Consider the following 26,809-nt stretch of genomic DNA (forward strand, 5'->3'; position numbering starts at 1 on the left):
ATAAAACACTAGACTTCAAGACAACAAGCAAAAACATTCTTTTTTTTGGGGGGACAAAATACAAAATCAGGGAAGCGCACAAGAGTTCCTTCCCTAGTGAGGCCAGAAGCTCCACGCAACACCAGGAAGTACCAGAGCTACAATGATGGAAGAGAAGAGGTTAACGCCATTGTTGTCCAGGATAGGCTTCCCACATATCCTCTTAGTTGTCACAGACGCACAGTTGACAACCTTTCCGAGGTTTACGTCATAACCTGGGGAAGAAGGGACATCATACAGCCGTGAGAGTGGAGAAGACATTTTATTTTTTTAAATGACTGCAATGTTTTAAATTCAAGAAAGACACTTCAAGCACCTGCTAAGACTTGGATATCAAACATCTATAAATAATTTTTATCCAAATAAATGAATAACATATACAGTGCATTCAGACATTATTCAGACCCCTTGACTTTTTTCCACATTTTGTTTCAGCCATATTCTAAAATGTATTAAATGAAGAAGAATAAAAATATATATCTACACACAATAACCCATAACGACAAAGTGAAAACAGGTTTTTAGACATTTTTGCAAATGTATAAAAAAAATAAACAGATACCTAATTTGCTATGAGACTCGAAATTGAGCTCAGATTAATCCTGTTTCCATTAATCATCCTTGACATGTTTCTACAACTTGGAGTCCACATCTGGTAAATTCAATTGATTGGACATGATTTGGAAAGGAACACACCTGTCTATATAAAAGGTTCCACAGTTGACAATGCATGTCAGAGCAAAAACCAAGCCGCACGGTCATGGTAACTGTCTGTAGAGCTCAGAGACAGGATTGTGTCAAGGCACAGATCTGGGGAAGGGAACCATGAGAAACCAGATTCTCTGGTCTGATGAAACCAAGATTGAACTCTTTGGCCTGAATGCCAAGCGTCACATCTGGAGGAAACCTGGCACCATCCCGACAATGAAGCATGGTGGTGGCAGCATCATGATGTGGAGATGTTTTTCAGCGACAGGGACTGGGAGACTAGTCCGGATCGAGGGAAAGATGAACAGAGCAAAGTACAGAGAGATCCTTGATGAAAACCTGCTCCAGAGCACTCAGGACCTCAGACTGGGGCCAAATTTCACCTTCCAACAGGACAATGACCCTAAGCACATAGCCAAGACAACATGGCTTCGGGAAAAGTCTCTGAATGTCCTTTAGTGGCCCAGCCAGAGCCCGGACTTGAACCTGATCGAACATCTCTGGAGACCTAAAAAATAGCTGTGCAGTGACGCTCCCCATCCAACCTGACAGCGCTTGAGAGGATCTGCAGAGAATAATGGGAGAAACTCCCCAAATACAGGTGTGCCAAGCTTGTAGCGTCATACCCCAGAACAATCAAGGCTGTAATCGCTGCCAAAGGTGCTTCAACAAAGTACTGAGTAAAGGGTCTGAATATTTATGTAAATTATATATATATATATTTTTATATATTTACTCAAATTTCTACAAAACAGTGTTTGCTTTGTCATTATGGGGCATTGTGTGTAGATTGACTTTAAAAAAATCTATTTTAGAATAAGGCTGTAACATAACAAAATGTGAAAAAAGATGAGGGGTCTGAATGCACAGTATATAATCTATATCTGAAGTTAGTTATTTATACTTTTCCCTGATAATAAAGTGAATATATAATCCCTGATGAAAATGTGAATAACTAATCCCTGATGAAAACGTGAATATCTAATCCCTGATAATAACATATCTAATCCCTGATGATAACGTGATTATCTAATCCCTGATAATAACATAACTAATCCCTGATGATAACGTGATTATCTAATCCCTGATAATAACATAACTAATCCCTGATAATAACACATTAATAACTCATCGTTGACAGACCCACCTGAGTACTGCCAGTGTGCTCCCAGGACAGAGTCCAACATGGACCCCATTAGGCCAGCCATGGCTCCATAGATTATGATTGGCCACTGGGGATCAGCCAGGTGCAGGTCACGGACCAATAGGATCTGAGAGATATAGTAAGCCACGCCCACTGCCAGGCCCCCCAGGAAGCTAGCCAGTAGACCCACTGGGGTCACTCCTCCATTGGTCCCTGTGAAAAGAACAGTTAACACCATATAGTTTCACTAGTCTCATGGGGAGGAGCATTGTTAGGAACAAGATGCAACAAGTCTACACTATTTTACTGGAAGTGATTAATGGATCTACTTTGAAACTGCGTCAAAGTCCGTCTCAGAGTCTAGCACTCAACACAAAAGACAACCGCCCAACGTGGGGCTCGAACCCACGACCCTGAGATTAAGAGTCTCATGCTCTACCGACTGAGCTAGCCGGGCCTGAGGGTAGCTGGAATTCCCCAGCACATAGGAATGTCAACATGAGTCAGGAACCCCGCCCCCCCCCCCTTCTAGTTTTCACATCACCTGCCACAGTCAGTTACTGTTGGGCTCTTTTTACACAACACTGTGAATAGTTGTTAGTGGAGACGCACTGTCAATAGATAGTTCATTGAAATGTAATGTAAAGAAATGTCTGACTCCAACCATGTCCCCTTCTGCATTTCACCCACAGTCTTTTATTCTCTAACTCAATGTGAAAAGTTGTTGACTGAACAGTCAGTGACTTTCTTTGCAACCAAGCCTCTGGAGTCTGACGAACCGGTGCCCCTGTATACAGCCTCGTTACTGTTCTTTAAGGTTACATTTATTTCCTTTTTTACTTTTGTTTTATTTAGTTCATATTTTCTTAACTCTATTTGTTGACCTGCATTGTTGGTTAATTAAGACCTTGTCAGGAAGCATTTCAATGTAAGGTCTATCTGTTGTAATCGGAGCATGTGAGAAATAACATTTGATTTGCTCGCATTTATCAGCTTTCAAATCAAAAGTTTAGCGCCCAACGTGGGGCTCGAACCCACGACCCTGAGATTAAGAGTCTCATGCTCTACCGACTGAGCTAGCCGGGCTTGCATCACTATTTAACACCACCCACATACAGACCTCACAGGGCGTAACTAGGGTCTGAACCAACCCTGCTCAGTGACAGACTTCACAGGGTCTGAACCAACGCTGCCCATTGGCCTAGCCAGTCTCCAGACCTTAATCCCATAGAAAATCTGTGGAGGGAGCTGAAGGTTTGAGTTGCCAAACGTCAGCCTCGAAACCTTAATGACTTGGAGAAGATCTGCAAAGAGGAGTGGGACAAAATCCCTCCTGAGATGTGTGCAAACCTGGTGGCCAACTACAAGAAACGTCTGACCTCTGTGATTACCAACACGGGTTTTGCCACGAAGTACTAAATCATGTTTTGCAGAGGGGTCAAATACTTATTTCCCTCATTAAAATGCAAATCAATATATAACATTTTTGACATGCAGGATTTTTGTTGTTGTTATTCTGTCTCTCAATGTTCAAATAAATCTACCATTAAAATTATAGACGGATCATTTCTTTGTCAGTGGGCAAACGTACAAAATCAGCAGGGTATCAAATACTATTTTCCCTCACTGTATATACAAGTTCCTTCTAAAAGTATTCAGACCCCTTGGTTTTCCCCCAAATGTGTTACCTTACAGCGTCATTCTCAAATGGATTAGATAAAACATCCTCAGCAATCTACACATAATCCTTATCTACCCCATAATACCCCATAATGACGTGAAAACAGGTATGTAGAAATTATTGCAAATTTATTTTAAAAAAAAACTTGAATGAGTACGTGAGTGAACTTTTGACTGGTACTGTGTATCATATCACACACAAATAAAATCTGATTTGCTCGCATTCATCAGAAGTAAGGCTTTCAAATCAAAAAGGTTAGCGCCCAACATGGGGCTCGAACCCACGACCCTGAGATTAAGAGTCTCATGCTCTACCGACTGAGCTAGCCGGGCTTGGAGATACAACACACAACATCCCAAAATAACAACTGTCAGACCAGGTTGGTAAATAACACAACAACATGTAATAACTGTTAGACCAGGTTGGTAAATAACACACCAGCATGTAATAACTGACAGACCAGGTTGATAAATAAAACACCAGCCCAACATGTAATAACTGTCAGACCAGGTTGGTAAATAACACACCAACATGTAATAACTGTCAGACCAGGTTGGTAAATAACACACCAACATGTAATAACTGTCAGACCAGGTTGGTAAATAACACACCAACATGTAATAACTGTCAGACCAGGTTGGTAAATAACACACCAACATGTAATAACTGTCAGACCAGGTTGGTAAATAACACACCAACATGTAATAACTGTCAGACAAGGTTGGAAAATAACTAGTCTAGAGACAGTAACAACTCTCAAACGTAATTACCTTCTTTCTACATACAGTCTTGCAACTCAAATGGCACCCTATTCCCTATATAGTGCACTACTTTTGACCAGGGTATTTGTCCATTTGGACTTAGACAAAGTGTTGGGCTGAAAGCCATGGTCCAAAATGTCTCATGATCCCCCCCCCCCCCTGTTGAGACAGAGCCTACCAGACGCAGCCTGAATATGCAGAAATCCTTTAACTTCCTGTTAACAAGCTTCATGGCTGCATGACATGACCTTTGGTCCTGTCCTATACCCTGATCCTCCACTTGTGATAGGACAAAGCCATTACAAAGCATAAAAACACCATTATAAACATTAGTTTAGTCATTACTCATTGCTTATATCCAAGTGCCTTCAAAAAGTATTCAGACCCCTTGGTTTTCCCCCAAATGTGTTGCCTTACAGCGTTATTCTCAAATGGATTAGATAAAATATCCTCAGCAATCTACACACCATAATGACAACACGAAAACAGGTATGTAGAAATTGTTGTAAATGTATTAAAAATAAACCCTTGAATGAGTAGGTGAGTAAACGTTTGACTGGTACTGTGTATCATATCACACAAACACAAATCAAATCTGATTTGCTCACATTTATCAGAAGACAGGCTTTTAAATCAAAAGGTTAGCGCCCAACGTGGGGCTCGAACCCACGACCCTGAGATTAAGAGTCTCATGCTCTACCGACTGAGCTAGCCGGGCTTGCCTCACTATATAACACCACCCACATACAGACATCGTTGGGTCTGAACAAACCCTGCACCTTGACAGACCTCACAGGGTCTGAACCAACCCTGCTCAGTGACAGACCTCACAGGGTCTGAACCAACCCTGCTCAGTGACAGACCTCACAGGGTCTGAACCAACCCTGCTCAGTGACAGACCTCACAGGGTCTGAACCAACCCTGCTCAGTGACAGACCTCACAGGGTCTGAACCAACCCTGCTCAGTGACAGACCTCACAGGGTCTGAACCAACCCTGCTCAGTGACAGACCTCACAGGGTCTGAACCAACCATGCCCACTGACAGACCTCACAGGGTCTGAACCAACCCTGCCCACTGACAGACCTCACAGGGCGTGAACCAACCCTGCTCAGTGACAGACCTCACAGGGTCTGAACCAACCCTGCTCAGTGACAGACCTCACAGGGTCTGAACCAACCCTGCTCAGTGACAGACCTCACAGGGTCTGAACCAACCCTGCTCAGTGACAGACCTCACAGGGTCTGAACCAACCATGCCCACTGACAGACCTCACAGGGTCTGAACCAACCATGCCCACTGACAGACCTCACAGGGTCTGAACCAACCCTGCCCATTGACAGACCTCACAGGGTCTGAACCAACCCTGCCCACTGACAGACCTCACAGGGCGTGAACCAACCTTGCTCACTGACAGATCTCAGGGTGTGAACCAACCCTGCCTCTTGGATTTCAGCAGTCCTCTATTTCATCACCCTAGTACTTATCCCTAGGGTGATGAAGCAACACAGTCAACCAATGCCATCTATGTTGCATGTGTATAACCACTATACCTCTAAGGCTGGTTTCCCAGACACCCATGAAGTCCTAGTCTAAAAAACATGTCCATTTGATATTGTTCAGAGGTAGTGCTTTTCAGGTTGGTAAATAACACACCAACATGTAATAACTGTCAGACCAGGTTGGTAAATAACACACCAACATGTAATAACTGTCAGACCAGGTTGGTAAATAACACACCAACATGTAATAACTGTCAGACCAGGTTGGTAAATAACACACCAACATGTAATAACTGTCAGACCAGGTTGGTAAATAACACACCAACATGTAATAACTGTCAGACCAGGTTGGTAAATAACACACCAACATGTAATAACTGTCAGACCAGGTTGGTAAATAACACACCAACACGTAATAACTGTCAGACAAGGTTGGGAAATAACTAGTCTAGTGACAGTAACAACTCTCAAACGTAATTACCTTCTTTCTACATACAGTCGTGCAACTCAAATGGCACCCTATTCCCTATATAGTGCACTACTTTTGACCAGGGTCTTTGTTCCATGTGTGGACTTAGACAAAGTGTGGGGCTGAAAGCCATGGTCAAAAATGTCTCATGATCCCCCCCCCCCCTGTTGAGACAGAGCCTACCAGACGTAGCCTGAATATGCAGAAATCCTTTAACTTCCTGTTAACAAGCTTCATGGCAGCATGACATGACCTTTGATCCTGTCCTATACCCTGATCCTCCACTTGTGATAGGACAAAGCCATTACAAAGCATAAAAACACCATTATAAACATTAGTTTAGTCATTACTCATTGCTTATATCCAAGTGCCTTCAAAAAGTATTCAGACCCCTTGGTTTTCCCCCAAATGTGTTACCTTCCAGCGTTATTCTCAAATGGATTAACTAAAACATCCTCAACAATCTACACATAATACCCCATAATGACAACGTGAAAACAGGTATGTAGAAATAGTTGTAAATGTATTAAAAATAAACCCTTGAATGAGTAGGTGAGTCAACGTTTGACTGGTCCTGTGTATCATATCACACAAACACAAATCAAATCTGATTTGCTCGCATTTATCAGAAGACAGGCTTTCAAATCAAAAAGGTTAGCGCCCAACGTGGGGCTCGAACCCACGACCCTGAGATTAAGAGTCTCATGCTCTACCGACTGAGCTAGCCGGGCTTGCATCACTATTTAACACCACCCACATAAAGACCTCGTTGGGTCTGAACAAACCCTGCACCTTGACAGACCTCACAGGGTCTGAACCAACCCTGCACCTTGACAGACCTCACAGGGTCTGAACCAACCCTGCTCAGTGACAGACCTCACAGGGTCTGAACCAACCCTGCTCAGTGACAGACCTCACAGGGTCTGAACCAACCCTGCTCAGTGACAGACCTCGCAGGGTCTGAACCAACCCTGCACCTTGACAGAAAACACAGGGTCTGAACCAACCCTGCTCAGTGACAGACCTCAGGGTCTGAACCAACCCTGCTCAGTGACAGACCTCACAGGGTCTGAACCAACCCTGCTCAGTGACAGACCTCACAGGCTCTGAACCAACCATGCCCACTGACAGACCTCACAGGGTCTGAACCAACCCTGCCCACTGACAGACCTCACAGGGTCTGAACCAAACCTGCCCACTGACAGACCTCACAGGGCGTGAACCAACCTTGCTCACTGACAGATCTCAGGGTGTGAACCAACCTTGCCTCTTGGATTTTAACAGTCCTCTATTTCATCACCCTAGTACTTACCCCTAGGGTGATGAAGCAACACAGTCAACCAATACTGGTCATCTATGTTGCATGTGTATTAACCACTATACCTCGAAGGCTGGTTTCCCAGACACCCATGAAGTCCTAGTCTAAAAAAACATGTCCATTTGATATTGTTCAGAGGTAGTGCTTTTCAGTGGAGGACTATAATCTGTGTCCAGGAAACGAGCCCCAAGCCTCTGAGGATCAATGGTATCCAAATCAAAAGATCAGCGCCCAACGTGGGGCTCGAACCCACGACCCTGAGATTAAGAGTCTCATGCTCTACCGACTGAGCTAGCCGGGCTTGGAGATACAACCCACAACATCCTAAAATAACACAACTGTTATACCAGGTTGGTAAATAACACACCAACATGTAATAACTATCAGACCAGGTTGGTAAATAACACACCAACATGCAATAACTGTCAGACCAGGTTGGTAAATAACACACCAACATGTAATAACTGTCAGACCAGGTTGGTAAATAACACACCAGCCCAACATGTAATAACTGTCAGACCAGGTTGGTAAATAACACACCAGCCCAACATGTAATAACTGTCAGACCAGGTTGGTAAATAACACACCAGCCCAACATGTAATAACTATCAGACCAGGTTGGTAAATAACACCAGCCCAACATGTAATAACTGTCAGACCAGGTTGGTAAATAACACACCAACATGTAATAACTGTCAGACCAGGTTGGGAAATAACTAGTCTAGTGACAGTAACAACTCTCAAACGTAATTACCTTCTTTCTACATACAGTCGTGCAACTCAAATGGCACCCTATTCCCTATATAGTGCACTACTTTTGACCAGGGTATTTCTTCCATTTGTGGACTTAGACAAAGTGTGGGGCTGAAAGCCATGGTCAAAAATGTCTCATGATCCCCCCCCTGTTGAGACAGAGCCTACCAGACGTAGCCTGAATATGCAGAAATCCTTTAACTTCCTGTTAACAAGCTTCATGGCAGCATGACATGACCTTTGATCCTGTCCTATACCCTGATCCTCCACTTGTGATAGGACAAAGCCATTACAAAGCATAAAAACACCATTATAAACATTAGTTTAGTCATTACTCATTGCTTATATCCAAGTGCCTTCAAAAAGTATTCAGACCCCTTGGTTTTCCCCCAAATGTGTTACCTTCCAGCGTTATTCTCAAATGGATTAACTAAAACATCCTCAACAATCTACACATAATACCCCATAATGACAACGCGAAAACAGGTATGTAGAAATAGTTGTAAATGTATTAAAAATAAACCCTTGAATGAGTAGGTGAGTCAACGTTTGACTGGTCCTGTGTATCATATCACACAAACACAAATCAAATCTGATTTGCTCGCATTTATCAGAAGACAGGCTTTCAAATCAAAAAGGTTAGCGCCCAACGTGGGGCTCGAACCCACGACCCTGAGATTAAGAGTCTCATGCTCTACCGACTGAGCTAGCCGGGCTTGCATCACTATTTAACACCACCCACATAAAGACCTCGTTGGGTCTGAACAAACCCTGCACCTTGACAGACCTCACAGGGTCTGAACCAACCCTGCACCTTGACAGACCTCACAGGGTCTGAACCAACCCTGCTCAGTGACAGACCTCACAGGGTCTGAACCAACCCTGCTCAGTGACAGACCTCACAGGGTCTGAACCAACCCTGCTCAGTGACAGACCTCGCAGGGTCTGAACCAACCCTGCACCTTGACAGAAAACACAGGGTCTGAACCAACCCTGCTCAGTGACAGACCTCAGGGTCTGAACCAACCCTGCTCAGTGACAGACCTCACAGGGTCTGAACCAACCCTGCTCAGTGACAGACCTCACAGGCTCTGAACCAACCATGCCCACTGACAGACCTCACAGGGTCTGAACCAACCCTGCCCACTGACAGACCTCACAGGGTCTGAACCAAACCTGCCCACTGACAGACCTCACAGGGCGTGAACCAACCTTGCTCACTGACAGATCTCAGGGTGTGAACCAACCTTGCCTCTTGGATTTTAACAGTCCTCTATTTCATCACCCTAGTACTTACCCCTAGGGTGATGAAGCAACACAGTCAACCAATACTGGTCATCTATGTTGCATGTGTATTAACCACTATACCTCGAAGGCTGGTTTCCCAGACACCCATGAAGTCCTAGTCTAAAAAAACATGTCCATTTGATATTGTTCAGAGGTAGTGCTTTTCAGTGGAGGACTATAATCTGTGTCCAGGAAACGAGCCCCAAGCCTCTGAGGATCAATGGTATCCAAATCAAAAGATCAGCGCCCAACGTGGGGCTCGAACCCACGACCCTGAGATTAAGAGTCTCATGCTCTACCGACTGAGCTAGCCGGGCTTGGAGATACAACCCACAACATCCTAAAATAACACAACTGTTATACCAGGTTGGTAAATAACACACCAACATGTAATAACTATCAGACCAGGTTGGTAAATAACACACCAACATGCAATAACTGTCAGACCAGGTTGGTAAATAACACACCAACATGTAATAACTGTCAGACCAGGTTGGTAAATAACACACCAGCCCAACATGTAATAACTGTCAGACCAGGTTGGTAAATAACACACCAGCCCAACATGTAATAACTGTCAGACCAGGTTGGTAAATAACACACCAGCCCAACATGTAATAACTATCAGACCAGGTTGGTAAATAACACCAGCCCAACATGTAATAACTGTCAGACCAGGTTGGTAAATAACACACCAACATGTAATAACTGTCAGACCAGGTTGGGAAATAACTAGTCTAGTGACAGTAACAACTCTCAAACGTAATTACCTTCTTTCTACATACAGTCGTGCAACTCAAATGGCACCCTATTCCCTATATAGTGCACTACTTTTGACCAGGGTATTTCTTCCATTTGTGGACTTAGACAAAGTGTGGGGCTGAAAGCCATGGTCAAAAATGTCTCATGATCCCCCCCCTGTTGAGACAGAGCCTACCAGACGTAGCCTGAATATGCAGAAATCCTTTAACTTCCTGTTAACAAGCTTCATGGCAGCATGACATGACCTTTGATCCTGTCCTATACCCTGATCCTCCACTTGTGATAGGACAAAGCCATTACAAAGCATAAAAACACCATTATAAACATTAGTTTAGTCATTACTCATTGCTTATATCCAAGTGCCTTCAAAAAGTATTCAGACCCCTTGGTTTTCCCCCAAATGTGTTACCTTCCAGCGTTATTCTCAAATGGATTAACTAAAACATCCTCAACAATCTACACATAATACCCCATAATGACAACGCGAAAACAGGTATGTAGAAATAGTTGTAAATGTATTAAAAATAAACCCTTGAATGAGTAGGTGAGTCAACGTTTGACTGGTCCTGTGTATCATATCACACAAACACAAATCAAATCTGATTTGCTCGCATTTATCAGAAGACAGGCTTTCAAATCAAAAAGGTTAGCGCCCAACGTGGGGCTCGAACCCACGACCCTGAGATTAAGAGTCTCATGCTCTACCGACTGAGCTAGCCGGGCTTGCATCACTATTTAACAACACCCACATAAAGACCTCGTTGGGTCTGAACAAACCCTGCACCTTGACAGACCTCACAGGGTCTGAACCAACCCTGCACCTTGACAGACCTCACAGGGTCTGAACCAACCCTGCTCAGTGACAGACCTCACAGGGTCTGAACCAACCCTGCTCAGTGACAGACCTCACAGGGTCTGAACCAACCCTGCTCAGTGACAGACCTCGCAGGGTCTGAACCAACCCTGCTCAGTGACAGACCTCGCAGGGTCTGAACCAACCCTGCACCTTGACAGACCTCACAGGGTCTGAACCAACCCTGCTCAGTGACAGACCTCACAGGGTCTGAACCAACCCTGCTCAGTGACAGACCTCACAGGCTCTGAACCAACCATGCCCACTGACAGACCTCACAGGGTCTGAACCAACCCTGCCCACTGACAGACCTCACAGGGTCTGAACCAACCCTGCCCATTGACAGACCTCACAGGGTCTGAACCAACCCTGCCCACTGACAGACCTCACAGGGCGTGAACCAACCTTGCTCACTGACAGATCTCAGGGTGTGAACCAACCTTGCCTCTTGGATTTTAACAGTCCTCTATTTCATCACCCTAGTACTTACCCCTAGGGTGATGAAGCAACACAGTCAACCAATACTGGTCATCTATGTTGCATGTGTATTAACCACTATACCTCGAAGGCTGGTTTCCCAGACACCCATGAAGTCCTAGTCTAAAAAAACATGTCCATTTGATATTGTTCAGAGGTAGTGCTTTTCAGTGGAGGACTATAATCTGTGTCCAGGAAACGAGCCCCAAGCCTCTGAGGATCAATGGTATCCAAATCAAAAGATCAGCGCCCAACGTGGGGCTCGAACCCACGACCCTGAGATTAAGAGTCTCATGCTCTACCGACTGAGCTAGCCGGGCTTGGAGATACAACCCACAACATCCTAAAATAACACAACTGTTATACCAGGTTGGTAAATAACACACCAACATGTAATAACTGTCAGACCAGGTTGGTAAATAACACACCAACATGTAATAACTGACAGACCAGGTTGGTAAATAACACACCAACATGTAATAACTGTCAGACCAGGTTGGTAAATAACCCCAGCCCAACATGTAATAACTGTCAGACCAGGTTGGTAAATAACACACCAACATGTAATAACTGTCAGACCAGGTTGGTAAATAACCCACCAACATGTAATAACTGTCAGACCAGGTTGGTAAATAACACACCAACATGTAATAACTGTCAGACCAGGTTGGTAAATAACACACCAACATGTAATAACTGTCAGACCAGGTTGGTAAATAACACACCAACATGTAATAACTGTCAGACCAGGTTGGTAAATAACACACCAACATGTAATAACTCAGACCAGGTTGTAAATAACACACCAACATGTAATAACTGTCAGACCAGGTTGGTAAATAACCCACCAACATGTAATAACTGTCAGACCAGGTTGGTAAATAACCCACCAACATGTAATAACTGTCAGACCAGATTGGTAAATAACCCACCAACATGTAATAACTGTCAGACCAGATTGGTAAATAACACACCAACATGTAATAACTGTCAGACCAGGTTGGTAAATAACACACCAACATGTAATAACTGTCAGACCAGGTTGGTAAATAACACACCAGCCCAACATTTAATAACTGTCAGACCAGGTTGGTAAATAACCCCAGCCCAACATGTAATAACTGTCAGACCAGGTTGGTAAATAACCCCAGCCCAACATGTAATAACTGTCAGACCAGGTTGGTAAACAACACACCAACATGTAATAACTGTCAGACCAGGTTGGTAAATAACACACCAACATGTAATAACTGTCAGACCAGGTTGGTAAATAACACACCAGCCCAACATGTAATAACTCAGACCAGGTTGGTAAATAACACACCAGCCCAACATGTAATAACTGTCAGACCAGGTTGGTAAATAACACACCAACATGTAATAACTGTCAGACCAGGTTGAGAGACAGAGCCTACCAGACGTAGCCTGAATATGCAGAAATCCTTATACTTCCTGTTAACAAGCTTCATGGCAGCATGACATGACCTTTGATCCTGTCCTATACCCTGATCCTCCATTTGTGATAGGACAAAGCCATTACAAAGCATAAAAACACCATTATAAACATTAGTTTAGTCATTACTCATTGCTTATATCCAAGTTCCTTCTAAAAGTATTCAGACCCCTTGGTTTCCCCCCAAATGTGTTACCTTACAGCGTTATTCTCAAATGGATTAGATAAAATATCCTCAGCAATCTACACATAATACCCCATAATGACAACGCGAAAACAGGTATGTAGAAATAGTTGTAAATGTATTAAAAATAAACCCTTGAATGAGTAGGTGAGTCAACGTTTGACTTGTCCTGTGTATCATATCACACAAACACAAATAAAATCTGATTTGCTCGCATTTATCAGTAAATCAGTAAACACACCAACATGTAATAACTGTCAGACCAGGTTGGTAAATAACACACCAACATGTAATAACTATCAGACCAGGTTGGGAAATAACACACCAACATGTAATAACTATCAGACCAGGTTGGGAAATAACACACCAACATGTAATAACTATCAGACCAGGTTGGGAAATAACACACCAACATGTAATAACTATCAGACCAGGTTGGTAAATAACACACCAACATGTAATAACTGACAGACCAGGTTGGGAAATAACACACCAACATGTAATAACTGACAGACCAGGTTGGGAAATAACACACCAACATGTAATAACTGACAGACCAGGTTGGGAAATAACACACCAACATGTAATAACTGTCAGACCAGGTTGGTAAATAACACACCAACATGTAATAACTGTCAGACCAGGTTGGTAAATAACACACCAACATGTAATAACTGTTAGACCAGGTTGGTAAATAACAGCCCAACATGTAATAACTGTCAGACCAGGTTGGTAAATAACACACCAACATGTAATAACTGTCAGACCAGGTTGGTAAATAACACACCAACATGTAATAACTATCAGACCAGGTTGGGAAATAACACACCAACATGTAATAACTATCAGACCAGGTTGGTAAATAACACACCAACATATAATAACTGACAGACCAGGTTGGGAAATAACACACCAACATGTAATAACTGACAGACCAGGTTGGGAAATAACACACCAACATGTAATAACTGACAGACCAGGTTGGGAAATAACACATCTGATTTGCTCGCATTTATCAGAAGAAAGGCTTTCGAATCAAAAGCTTAGCGCCCAACGTGGGGCTCGAACCCACGACCCTGAGATTAAGAGTCTCATGCTCTACCGACTGAGCTAGCCGGGCTTGCCTCACTATATAACACCACCCACATACAGACCTCACAAGGTCTGAACCAATATAAATCAGCCATTTCCAGCTACAATAGTAATGTACAACATTAACTGTCTACACATTGTATTTCTGATCAATTTGATATTATTTTAAATGGACCAAAAAATGTATTTAAAAAAACAATTTTCACACAAGCAACATTTCTAAGTGAACCCCAACTTTTCAACGGTAGTGTACACACACACACACTCTCTCTCTCTATGGCCCTTTACGTAGGTGATGAGCCTGGGTTTGGTCTGACTGAGGGCGGGCCTCACCTCTGATGCCCAGGTGTGTGTGTGTACCTGTAGGGACCTCTCTCCAGGAGGTGATGAGGCGGGGTTTGGTCTGACTGAGGACGGGCCCCACCTCTGAAGCCCAGGTGTCCCCCGTAGAGCAGGCCAAGGCCCCCAGCAGAGACAGACACATCCAGGAGGCTGAGTACTGTTTCCCAAAGTCCACCGGCATCTCCCCTGGACCCACCTGATTAGAACCAGGACCACACAAAGGAAATAACCTCAGATGAGTGACAGATGTGTGGTCGGCTCACTTGGCTGAGGCAGCTGTTATATGTATTCAAATATATAATTAATTGACTGATTGATTGATTGACCTCGATCATATATAGCAGCGCCAGCTCTGTGGGGACACCACCGTTACAGAACACCTGCACCCAGTTCCTCTGACCACCTGGAGGGCAAAGGGGACACACATTAAAATGATAGTTCACCTCCAAAATGTTTCACTTCCTTTTGACTTCCCCGGGGGTGAGTTTCCTTGTTAAATAAGATACACTTCAAAACAGGTGAACTATCCCTTTAAGGACAAATGACATAAGCAGGTGTTTTATTTTTGATTTTTTTAAACCAGATATTACTGACTGAGGTAGACTATGCAATCCAGTAGCAGGCTGTTGCTTACTGAAGTGTGGCCTGACTATCTCTTGAGAGTCATTTGGCCTAGCCGCTGGCCTAGCCGCTGGCCTAGCCGCTGGCCTAGCCGCTGGCCTAGCCGCTGGCCTAGCCGCTGGCCTAGCCGCTGGCCTAGCCGCTGGCCTAGCTGCTGTAACTCGTTACCTTCTTTATAGTCAGAGTCTAGTTTCTTCTTGACCTCTTCTTTCCAGCGTGTCAGCTTGGAGGAAGTGATGAAGAAAGCCAGCAGAGCAGAGAAGAAACTCATGTTGGCCATGGTGAGGATGAAGCCGACCAGCAGGGCTGTAGGGGACAGGGAACAAAAGCATGAAAACAATACAACTCAAACACTCTTACCTGATCCCAGATCTGTTTGTACTTGTTCATAGCCAACTCTTTGGGCCATTGTTATGACCACGGGAGCCGGCTCTAACAGATCTGGGACCAGGTTACAAACTAGGTCTAAACTACCTTATCAGAACAGTACTACAGAACCTCGATTTTCTCAAACATACCGAGAAAGTAATGATGAAAGTGGCCATTTTATGTCCTTTTTAGACCTACTGTATATATATGCCTTCTGTAAGACCCTATGATCTGTGAACTGTACACGATACAGACATCTTGCTGTCAATATACTCCTTATAGTGTGCCATATGGCTATGTCTTGCTTTTTAATTTTTAATTGTTTTTTTTACATTAATTTTTTATTCAACATTAAATATTCATATGGATATCTGAAAAGTAACTTTTTTTGATTTAGTTAATTTTAAAAGACATTGTTTGGGACAATATACTCTACAAATACATCACATTACCAGAGTGGGCTCTCTGCTGATTTAAGTTATGATACAGTTTATGAACACCAACACAGTGAATGGAGGGAAAACGGTTGTTTTCTTGAAACTCCCTCTGCTGGTGATTTGCTGAATGTGCAATCATGTCATTGGTCAATTACCTATAATGCACATTTTCTATGTATAAAATGGGTTATATCTTCAAAAGTACCAGAGAACCCACTTTGAGGAGTATATTGTTGAATTAGTATTCATATTTTTGTTATGTTGGGTAAAGTAAATGTGATAACATTTATTTCTGAATCTAGATGTACTCCATATTTGAGAGGACACTGAGTATATTGACTCCAAGATGTTGTCTGTATCATGTACGGTTCAAGGGTCATAGGGTCTTACAGGAGGCATGGATAGGTTTAAAAAGAGCCTCAAATTAAACACCTCCCTCATGATTTTCTTGAAAAATAGTTTGGGATACAAAATGTCAAAAGAACATTCCTCACAGTTTCTATGTGAGAATTGCCAGAACAATCCGCTATACCAAAAAATATTTATGGGCTATTCTGCTGTGGAATGTACCAATTAGTACATGAATAAACTGCTTTAGTCAGTTGAATAATGTGATTCAGCACAGACCCTGATTAAAAGAATGGTGACTAATTAATTCCTCTCAGATCCAGATCACGAGGACTGCTGATGGCCTGGCTAACGTGCGACTGACGTCCGGGGCAAACCCTCTTCTCACACGCACACGCCTGGGGCTGCTGGAACTGTGTGGAATGCATCTTAGAATGAATAATAGCATTGAAACACCCAACAGAGACTCTTAAATAAACTGATACTTGGGATTTTGGCAATGAGGCCCTTTATGTACTTCCCCAGAGACCGATGAACTCTCGGATAACATTATGTCCAGTATAAAGGAAGTTAAGATGTAGATAGCACATTGCTTTGAAGTATATGGGTGATGCTAGTTAGCGTTGGCTCACGAAACTACATGTAAACTTCCCTCATACTGGACACGGAGACATAAACATGGTAGGTGGTCATCTGACTCTGGGGAAGTACATCAAAGAGCCTCTTTACCAAAATCCCAAAGTACCTCTTTAATAGTTTTTTCCCCTAATAATTTGTTGGGTGAGTTTGAGATTTGATGGATCAATATATATACACATTTTTTTTGTAAAGATGAACGGGGAACCTTCAGGCATTTGGAAATTGCTCCCAAGGCTGAACCAGACTTCTGGAAGTCTGCAATTTATTTTATGGGGTCTTGGCTGATTTCTTTTGATTTTCCCATGATATCAAGCAAAGAGGCACTGAGTTTGAAGGTAGGCCTTGAAATACATCCACATGTACACCTCCAATCGACTCAAATGACGTCAATTAGCCTATCAGAAGCTTCTAAAGCCATGGCATCATTTTCTGGAATTTTCCAAGCTGTTTAAAGGCACAGTCAACTTAGTGTATGTAAACTTCTGACCCACTGGAATTGTGATACAGTGAATTATAAGTGAAATAATCTGACTGTAAACAATTGCTGGAAAAATTACTTGTTTCATGCATAAAGTAGATGTCCTAACCAACTTGCCAAAACTATAGTTTGTTAACAAGAAATGTGTGGAGTGGTTGAACAACTAGTTTTAACAATCTAAGTGTATGTAAACTTCTGACTTCAACTGTAATGTGGTCTTACCTCTCCAAGGGAGGAGGGGGTAGCTCCTATCAGCTGTTGTAGTACTAGTAGTAGTGGTAGTAGTAGTAGTAGTGTGATCTTACCTCTCCAAGGGAGGAGGGGGTAGCCCCTATCAGCTGTTGTTGTCTTGGTGGTAGTAGTAGTAGTAGTAGTAGTAGTAGTAGTAGTAGTAGTAGTATATAATGTGGTCTTACCTCGCCAAGGGAGGAGGGGGTAGCTCCTATCAGCTGTTGTAGTTATAGTATTAGTGGTAGTGGTAGTGGTAGTGGTAGTAGTAGTAGTAGTAGTAGTATATAATGTGGTCTTACCTCGCCAAGGGAGGAGGGGGTAGCTCCTATCAGCTGTTGTAGTACTAGTAGTAGTGGTAGTAGTAGTAGTGTGATCTTACCTCTCCAAGGGAGGAGGGGGTAGCCCCTATCAGCTGTTGTTGTCTTGGTAGTAGTAGTAGTAGTAGTAGTAGTAGTAGTAGTAGTAGTAGTAGTAGTATATAATGTGGTCTTACCTCTCCAATGGAGGAGGGGGTAGCTCCTATCAGCTGTTGTTGTCTTGGTGGTAGTAGTAGTAGTAGTAGTAGTAGTAGTAGTAGTAGTAGTAGTATATAATGTGGTCTTACCTCTCCAATGGAGGAGGGGGTAGCTCCTATCAGCTGTTGTTGTCTTGGTGGTAGTAGTAGTAGTAGTAGTAGTAGTAGTAGTAGTAGTATATAATGTGGTCTTACCTCTCCAAGGGAGGAGGGGGTAGCTCCTATCAGCTGTTGTTGTCTTGGTAGTAGTAGTAGTAGTAGTAGTAGTAGTAGTAGTAGTATATAATGTGATCTTACCTCGCCAAGGGAGGAGGGGGTAGCTCCTATCAGCTGTTGTTGTCTTGGTGGTAGTAGTAGTAGTAGTAGTAGTAGTAGTAGTAGTAGTAGTATATAATGTGGTCTTACCTCTCCAAGGGAGGAGGGGGTAGCTCCTATCAGCTGTTGTTGTCTTGGTAGTAGTAGTAGTAGTAGTAGTAGTAGTAGTAGTAGTAGTAGTAGTAGTAGTATATAATGTGGTCTTACCTCGCCAAGGGAGGAGGGGGTAGCTCCTATCAGCTGTTGTTGTCTTGGTAGTAGTAGTAGTAGTAGTAGTAGTAGTAGTAGTAGTAGTAGTAGTATATAATGTGGTCTTACCTCTCCAAGGGAGGAGGGGGTAGCTCCTATCAGCTGTTGTTGTCTTGGTAGTAGTAGTAGTAGTAGTAGTAGTAGTAGTAGTAGTAGTAGTAGTAGTATATAATGTGGTCTTACCTCTCCAAGGGAGGAGGGGGTAGCTCCTATCAGCTGTTGTTGTCTTGGTAGTAGTAGTAGTAGTAGTAGTAGTAGTAGTAGTAGTATATAATGTGGTCTTACCTCGCCAAGGGAGGAGGGGGTACCTCCTATCAGCTGTTGTAGTACTAGTGGTAGTAGTAGCAGTAGTAGTAGTAGTACTAGTAGTAATAGTATATAATGTGGTCTTACCTCGCCAAGGGAGGAGGGGGTAGCTCCTATCAGCTGTTGTTGTCTTGGTGGTAGTAGTAGTAGTAGTAGTAGTAGTAGTAGTAGTAGTATATAATGTGGTCTTACCTCTCCAAGGGAGGAGGGGGTAGCTCCTATCAGCTGTTGTAGTTATAGTATTAGTGGTAGTGGTAGTGGTAGTGGTAGTAGTAGTAGTAGTAGTAGTAGTAGTAGTAGTATATAATGTGGTCTTACCTCGCCAAGGGAGGAGGGGGTAGCTCCTATCAGCTGTTGTAGTACTAGTAGTAGTGGTAGTAGTAGTAGTGTGATCTTACCTCTCCAAGGGAGGAGGGGGTAGCTCCTATCAGCTGTTGTAGTTATAGTATTAGTGGTAGTGGTAGTGGTAGTGGTAGTAGTAGTAGTAGTAGTAGTAGTAGTATATAATGTGGTCTTACCTCTCCAATGGAGGAGGGGGTAGCTCCTATCAGCTGTTGTTGTCTTGGTGGTAGTAGTAGTAGTAGTAGTAGTAGTAGTAGTATATAATGTGGTCTTACCTCTCCAATGGAGGAGGGGGTAGCTCCTATCAGCTGTTGTTGTCTTGGTGGTAGTAGTAGTAGTAGTAGTAGTAGTAGTAGTAGTAGATAATGTGGTCTTACCTCTCCAAGGGAGGAGGGGGTAGCTCCTATCAGCTGTTGTTGTCTTGGTGGTAGTAGTAGTAACAATCATTTTTATGGGAGCATCATTTGAGGAGAATATTTATTTGACACAGACCATTATTAACAGCATCATGATGATCTGTGTAACATGATGATATCACAGGTGAACGAAACCGATGACTGATCAGAACAGAAACCAGTATTGAATCACAGTCTGATTTGGCAAACAAAAGCTGAACATGCCAGTGCTTCCCCTATATTCATTTAGCAGCGGCGGGCCGCCACATCAAAACAGATCAACATGGTGAAAACGTTTTCAGTGTGAACTTAAAACGACTAAAACCAGATAGAAAGTATGTAGAAAAGATAAACGGAGCGATATCTTTTTTAAATAAGATCATCTTTGAGAACTAACCATCACCAAAATAAAAAACTACACAGAGAGAATCTAAAATGTTTTTAAAAAATGTCCTGGCATGGGGCCACAGACTTGTTTTAACAAAGTTTTAGTTATACGACATAAGCCATGGTAAAATGTGTAGAATTGCAGGAAATTATCTTTAAAATAAATAAAAAAAAATAAAAAAAAAACATTCTCAGCCCCATGAAAGTGTATAACTGCAAGAAACTCTTTAAAAACTGTGGCCACGCCCACGACCACACCCACAACCACAACCACACCCACACCCAGAAGTATCATTACCTACTAGCTACAGTGTGTTGTTGTTGCGTTTTAGACTACTAGCTACAGTGTGTTGTTGTTGCGTTTTAGATTTAAGTTGGTTCGTGTCGGGTTTGTTCTTTCAACCGTTTCTGCGTTGTTTCTCAGTAGACAGGGGCAATACGTTGTCAGGTAGAGGTGTTTGAACTTAGTGCTGCTTAAACAGTACACAATTGGGTCCACTAGACAGTCCATGTGGGAAAAAACTATGAAACCATCATAGACCTGAATAGCTATATTCTCAGCATTCTCTAAATCCATGGCTCTGACAATCAACAGAACAATTCTAGCGATGGTACAAGGCAGGAAACAGAAAGAAAAGACCAGTATGACAGAGGTGACCAGAAACACTGCTCGACGCAGCTTGGTCCTGTCACCTACTGTCTTCTTGTTGAGTCTGTTGACAATGCGGACCGTGCAGTACACCAACACAAAGAAAGGGATGAGAATCTGGGTGAAAAACACAACCTCTCTCAGAGTGTCAGTGATGTCCCCATGACTGCCACAGCAGCCGGTCTTCAGCATGGTGGGGATAGTCAAAGGGAGCAGTACTAGCCAGATGACGACAGATATATGAGGGGACTTTTTGAGGACAAAGTCCTTGTTCCCAGGATGAACCACGTTGAAGTAGCGATCGAGTGAAATCACAGCCAGGAAGCCGATACTGGCGCCTCGGTTCAGAAACAGCATGAAGAGCATGGCTTTGCAGATCTTTCCGTCCACACTCTGCCTCTCTCCGCGAAGAAAATTGTAGGCGTTCACTGGCAAACAGCCCAGCAGAAGAAGGTCAGCCAACACGAGATTGAACAGGAAAAGGTTGTTGGAGTTCAGTTTCCAGAACTCCAGCTTGAAGATGAAGAGGTAAAGCACTGAGAGGTTAAGAGGCAGAGCCAGGATGAACTCCACAATCATCACAGAGGCGTAGAATGTATACAAGGGCAGATTGTCTGCTGTGCAGTTATCATTCAGAAGATCATCTTCCATAATATGAACTGGCAAAACCTGTCCCCCTTTTTACAGTCAAAGCCTGATCCTGTCCGAATCCTTAAGAAGGAAAAGCAGTCCTCCAGAGTCCTCAACGCCAAGTGAGTCTGTTTAAGGGAAGCTCCTATTCCGTGTGCAGACCTGGTTACACTGAAGGACTGTACTTCAGTCTAAGTAATTCCCCCCCCAGGCAGCCGTTGTAAACCGTTCAGACTTGTTGGTTGAGCACCTTCCATTCCTGAGTAGGCGAGTCACCACAGGACCAATAGATAAGCATTTGGTCCCACGAGGGATTGAGAATATAGTGGAAGACATTGCATCAACACACAACAACTATTTTTTTTCCCATATTTGTCATATTGGGGCGGCAGGGAGCCTAGTAGTTAGAGCGTTGGGCCAGTAACCGAAAGGTTGCTGGATCGAATCCCCGAGCTGACAAGGTAAAAATCTGTTGTTCTGTCCCTGAACAAGGCAGTTAACCCACTGTTCCCCTGAACAAGGCAGTTAACCCACTGTTCCCCTGGACAAGGCAGTTAACCCACTGTTCCCCTGGACAAGGCAGTTAACCCACTGTTCCCCTGGACAAGGCAGTTAACCCACTGTTCCCCTGGACAAGGCAGTTAACCCACTGTTCCCCTGAACAAGGCAGTTAACCCACTGTTCCCCTGAACAAGGCAGTTAACCCACTGTTCCCCTGAACAAGGCAGTTAACCCACTGTTCCCCTGAACAAGGCAGTTAACCCACTGTTCCCCTGAACAAGGCAGTTAACCCACTGTTCCCCTGAACAAGGCAGTTAACCCACTGTTCCCCTGAACAAGGCAGTTAACCCACTGTTCCCCTGAACAAGGCAGTTAACCCACTGTTCCCCTGAACAAGGCAGTTAACCCACTGTTCCTCTGAGCAAGGCAGTTAACCCACTGTTCCCCTGAGCAAGGCAGTTAACCCACTGTTCCCCTGAGCAAGGCAGTTAACCCACTGTTCCCCTGAACAAGGCAGTTAACCCACTGTTCCCCTGAACAAGGCAGTTAACCCACTGTTCCCCTGAACAAGGCAGTTAACCCACTGTTCCCCTGAACAAGGCAGTTAACCCACTGTTCCCCTGAACAAGGCAGTTAACCCACTGTTCCCCTGAACAAGGCAGTTAACCCACTGTTCCCCTGAACAAGGCAGTTAACCCACTGTTCCCCTGAACAAGGCAGTTAACCCACTGTTCCCCTGAACAAGGCAGTTAACCCACTGTTCCCCTGAACAAGGCAGTTAACCCACTGTTCCCCTGAACAAGGCAGTTAACCCACTGTTCCCCTGAACAAGGCAGTTAACCCACTGTTCCCCTGAACAAGGCAGTTAACCCACTGTTCCCCTGAACAAGGCAGTTAACCCACTGTTCCCCTGAACAAGGCAGTTAACCCACTGTTCCCCTGAACAAGGCAGTTAACCCACTGTTTCTAGGCCGTCATTGTAAATAAGATGTTTTTCTTAACTGACTTGTCTGGTTAAGTTAAATATCTGTTTATAAAAGTTATCTTTTTCATTCGCTACATATTCTCCCTGCTGAATTCCTACATGAAGTAGGCCTAAGTAAGTGCAGGGGCGTGCCTCTGGTTGCACAACACATCCGTGGGAATTAACATGTAGGTGAGGCTGTCATAACACGTTTTGATTGATTAAAACACACAGAACTACAAGGTGAAGACACGGGCAGTTCTTCCGCTGAAAGTCATAGAATACCTCCTGAGCAGGAAGGTCTTATTTTGATTCATTGATTTATGTTCTATTGTTTGTTTACCTCCCAGGGCTCCGCTGTGGTCCAGACTCCTCTTCTTCAGGGCCCGTGTGGTGAGAGTCAGAGGAACCAGGATGGAGAACAACCATCGCCATGGAGACACCGGCTGGAGAGTGCCTGGAATGACGCATTGAATTAGGTTATAGCTCTAGCTAATAATCAGTGTTTCATCAAGTCGTGCTTCATCCTCTTTAACAAACATCTACTACTGAAACCATCTCTCCTTGTCTATATTCTGGAATGGGGGGAGCAACAGAGCTAGGAAGGGGGGGGGGGACAACAGAGCTAGGAAGGGGGGGGGGGACAACAGAGCTAGGAAGGGGGGGGGGACAACAGAGCTAGGAAGGGGGGGGGGGACAACAGAGCTAGGAAGGGGGGGGGACAACAGAGCTAGGAAGGGGGGGGGGGACAACAGAGCTAGGAAGGGGGGGGGACAACAGAGCTAGGAAGGGGGGGACAACAGTGCTAGGAAGGGGGGGACAACAGAGTTAGGAAGGGGGGAGGGACAACAGAGCTAGGAAGGGGGAGCAACAGAGCTAGGAAGGGGGAGCAACAGAGCTAGGAAGGGGGGGGCAACAGAGCTAGGAAGGGGGGGGCAACAGAGCTAGGAAGGGGGGGGGCAACAGAGCTAGGAAGGGGGGGGCAACAGAGCTAGGAAGGGGGGGGCAACAGAGCTAGGAAGGGGGGGGCAACAGAGCTAGGAAGGGGGGGGCAACAGAGCTAGGAAGGGGGGGAGCAACAGAGCTAGGAAGGGGGGGAGCAACAGAGCTAGGAAGGGGGGCCTATCTTGCTTATATAGTATTGAGAGAAAGTTTGCACCCTTTAGCATTGTCTCTATTTCTGCAACAAAACATGTTCTCCCCTCTTATGGGTAACGGTGAGAGCATGTGAGCATGTTTTGCAGCCTCTACACCTCTCACTCATCCGTATTCATGATTAATTCGTGTTTTTTTCTTAATCATGGCACTATCAAGATTAATTTAGAAGTGTTCTGAAACATCTTCTATATGGGACCAAATACTAAACTTTTGACTACTTTAATCCACTTTGAGCTCATTAATCTAGAGATTCACATACTTTTTTCCCCACAAATAAATGTAATGGTAGATCAATTTTCTCCATAAAGAAATTCAAAAGTACAATTGTTTTTGTGTTATTCGTTTAAATCAGATGAACTTGATCTATTATTAGGAGTAGGACTTAGATGAAGATCTGATGACATTTATGCAGAACATTTATTATTATTTTAAAGGGTTAACAAGCTTTTCATAACCCACAATGGTAGGGAAAACACTGGACATAACTGACAAGGTGTGTGTGTGTGAGCATGTCCACACACGCAAGTGTCTCTTACCAAAATATGTGCTGGCTGTGATGGAAATTATCCAGAAGAAGAGGGAGATGGCCAGGGTGGCACACAACACGATCATATCAGTCATCATCTTGAGGTATTCTTTCATTTGTATCTCATCCTCAAAAATCATTGTGGAAGAAGTGAATAGAACCTGTGGAAGTCATCGACGTTACCTTGGGCACTTGTTTAGTTATATGACAGATGGCTTACAGGGGACAGCTAGTAGCCTGGTCCAAGGTCTGTTTGTACTGTCTTGCCAACTCCTGTGGGCACATTGACACACCAGGCAGACCTCGGACCAGGCTAGTCTGGGCAGCGGCTGGTGGGCTTTATGGATCTCTATCATAAACCCACTAACAGCTGCCCAGGCTAGGTAGGACCAGGCCATTACTCCTAAAAACGTAAGACTGACCGGACAGCGTCATAAGTCGCTAGCCAACTAGCTAGCTAACGTTAGCTGTCTACTGGTGTGGAACTAGCAGCTAGCTAGCAAGCTAATAAGTCGGAAAGTGGGCTAAAGGAAATAGGGTAAAGGTTGCACCTGAAGTAGCCGAAGCCATGGCTTTGTATCCTGCTTCTTCCATTGTGGGGAAGTGCCAATACAACTAGCTAATGTAACTTGTCCCTCCCTATAAGATAACTTAGCGAGATGAACCGATTCACAGCTGTCACAGTCCTGTAGCGGTGTCAGATTTCAAAACACAGGACTCGTTGTTCATCTTCTGTGGAGTTTATATGGCGGTTGGAAACCAACTTTAAGGTGCATTACCGCCACCAACTGGACTGGAGTGTGGACCAAAGACTTAAAAGTCGAAATCCTACCCAATTTTCAAAACTCACTAAGAAAACGTGATACATAATGAAATACTACATTCCCTTATGATTTCCCCAGCAGTTCACTTTCATTGTTGACTGAGAACCGGATGTGGATTTAAAGAAATACTTCCGCTAATCTGTCAGATTAAAACTTCATATTTCACAAAAATAAATTATTCACCAAACACAAATCCATCAATACGTTTGAGTAATAAATACAAAATCAAATATATTATTCAGCGTTAATGTGATTATTTTTTTCACTATTAGGATATCCATCTATTACTTACATACATTTAAACATCATGAATTTCAGGGGCCTCGTGTATCAACCATGTGCAGGCACAAATCTGTGCATAAACCACGCGTGGGATAAATTCCACGCAAATTGTGAGATTAATCAATATGAACGTTTGCTTGAGCGTGACTGAGTAAATGTACGCACACAGCCATAAACATGCGTAGGCACAGTGTCAAGTGTTGGAATAAGGGAACTGCTTGTCAAGCGCGTGGAAAATATATGTTGAAAATGTGTGAAACTGTTCCGAGTAATAATTAAATAATTTGTCGATTGAATTGTATTTCAATTGTGAATTCATGCAACACGTATTGACAGGCTATATATAATTTGACCACATCAGTGCATTTGTTATGATAATAATCCATATAATGTACAGTCATTTGTTAAATTAGAGGCAAGTGTTAAAGTTAAACCATTGTAGAAATACTATAAAAGACTGAGATAATGGAAATCACATGAGAGATGGCTGATCATCCGCTGTTACAAGATCTGGCACACACTGCATTTCGCAGGGCGCGTTTTTAGAGACCGGTGGTACTTTTTACAGAAAGTACAGATTGGTTTATCAGATATCGTTCCCCAAAGAATTTGTTCTTAACTGACTTGCCTAGTTAAATAAAGGTTAATTAATATATAATTAATTAATATTATTTATATATATATATATATATATATATATATATATATATATAGGGGGCCTCATTTATCAATATTGCTAGAAACTATTCTAAAATACTACTTATGAACGGAATGTAGAATGTTCCTACGCATAGAAAAAGTGTGATTTGTTTATTTATTT

At 43.4% G+C, this 26,809-nt stretch overlaps 2 protein-coding genes and 11 non-coding genes across 13 annotated transcripts; all 13 read right to left on the minus strand.

The window, feature by feature from the left end:
- Positions 1–51: 51 nt before the first annotated feature.
- Positions 52–25,672, minus strand: LOC110511982 (transmembrane protein 19). The gene is made up of 8 exons (XM_036945430.1): positions 25,435–25,672; positions 24,894–25,044; positions 23,543–23,656; positions 15,614–15,751; positions 15,151–15,227; positions 14,843–15,020; positions 1,895–2,104; positions 52–254 (listed from the first exon to the last, which is right to left on the minus strand). The coding sequence occupies exons 2-8, from the start codon at positions 25,021–25,023 to the stop codon at positions 94–96; spliced, it is 1,008 nt and encodes a 335-aa protein (XP_036801325.1). The 5' UTR covers positions 25,024–25,044; positions 25,435–25,672; the 3' UTR covers positions 52–93.
- trnak-cuu lies at positions 2,276–2,348 on the minus strand. Its single transcript has one exon. It is a non-coding gene; the product is annotated as a tRNA-Lys (tRNA).
- Positions 2,905–2,977, minus strand: trnak-cuu. Its single transcript has one exon. It is a non-coding gene; the product is annotated as a tRNA-Lys (tRNA).
- On the minus strand, positions 3,832–3,904 carry trnak-cuu. Its single transcript has one exon. It is a non-coding gene; the product is annotated as a tRNA-Lys (tRNA).
- Positions 4,979–5,051, minus strand: trnak-cuu. The gene has a single exon. It is a non-coding gene; the product is annotated as a tRNA-Lys (tRNA).
- trnak-cuu lies at positions 6,962–7,034 on the minus strand. Its single transcript has one exon. It is a non-coding gene; the product is annotated as a tRNA-Lys (tRNA).
- Positions 7,850–7,922, minus strand: trnak-cuu. The gene has a single exon. It is a non-coding gene; the product is annotated as a tRNA-Lys (tRNA).
- trnak-cuu lies at positions 9,018–9,090 on the minus strand. The gene has a single exon. It is a non-coding gene; the product is annotated as a tRNA-Lys (tRNA).
- trnak-cuu lies at positions 9,906–9,978 on the minus strand. Its single transcript has one exon. It is a non-coding gene; the product is annotated as a tRNA-Lys (tRNA).
- trnak-cuu lies at positions 11,074–11,146 on the minus strand. The gene has a single exon. It is a non-coding gene; the product is annotated as a tRNA-Lys (tRNA).
- On the minus strand, positions 12,001–12,073 carry trnak-cuu. The gene has a single exon. It is a non-coding gene; the product is annotated as a tRNA-Lys (tRNA).
- trnak-cuu lies at positions 14,438–14,510 on the minus strand. The gene has a single exon. It is a non-coding gene; the product is annotated as a tRNA-Lys (tRNA).
- On the minus strand, positions 17,932–22,207 carry LOC110499734 (12-(S)-hydroxy-5,8,10,14-eicosatetraenoic acid receptor). Its single transcript, XM_036945431.1, has one exon. It carries the CDS (start codon positions 21,753–21,755, stop codon positions 20,796–20,798), a length of 960 nt encoding a protein of 319 aa, XP_036801326.1. The 5' UTR covers positions 21,756–22,207; the 3' UTR covers positions 17,932–20,795.
- Positions 25,673–26,809: the final 1,137 nt, after the last annotated feature.

Source organism: Oncorhynchus mykiss, chromosome 15 (genome assembly GCF_013265735.2).
Source record: "Oncorhynchus mykiss isolate Arlee chromosome 15, USDA_OmykA_1.1, whole genome shotgun sequence".
In the NCBI taxonomy this organism is placed as follows: Eukaryota; Metazoa; Chordata; class Actinopteri; order Salmoniformes; family Salmonidae; genus Oncorhynchus; species Oncorhynchus mykiss.

Coding starts and splice junctions, on each gene's coding strand:
- LOC110499734 (XM_036945431.1), bottom strand. CDS start 21,755: ATGGAAGATGATCTTCTGAATGATAACTGCACAGCAGACAATCTGCCC.
- LOC110511982 (XM_036945430.1), bottom strand. CDS start 25,023: ATGATTTTTGAGGATGAGATACAAATGAAAGAATACCTCAAGATGATG. Junction 15,021..15,150: donor CGCTGCTATATATGATCGAG/GTCAATCAATCA, acceptor GGTTCTAATCAG/GTGGGTCCAGGGGAGATGCC. Junction 255..1,894: donor AGCACACTGGCAGTACTCAG/GTGGGTCTGTCA, acceptor CTTCTTCCCCAG/GTTATGACGTAAACCTCGGA.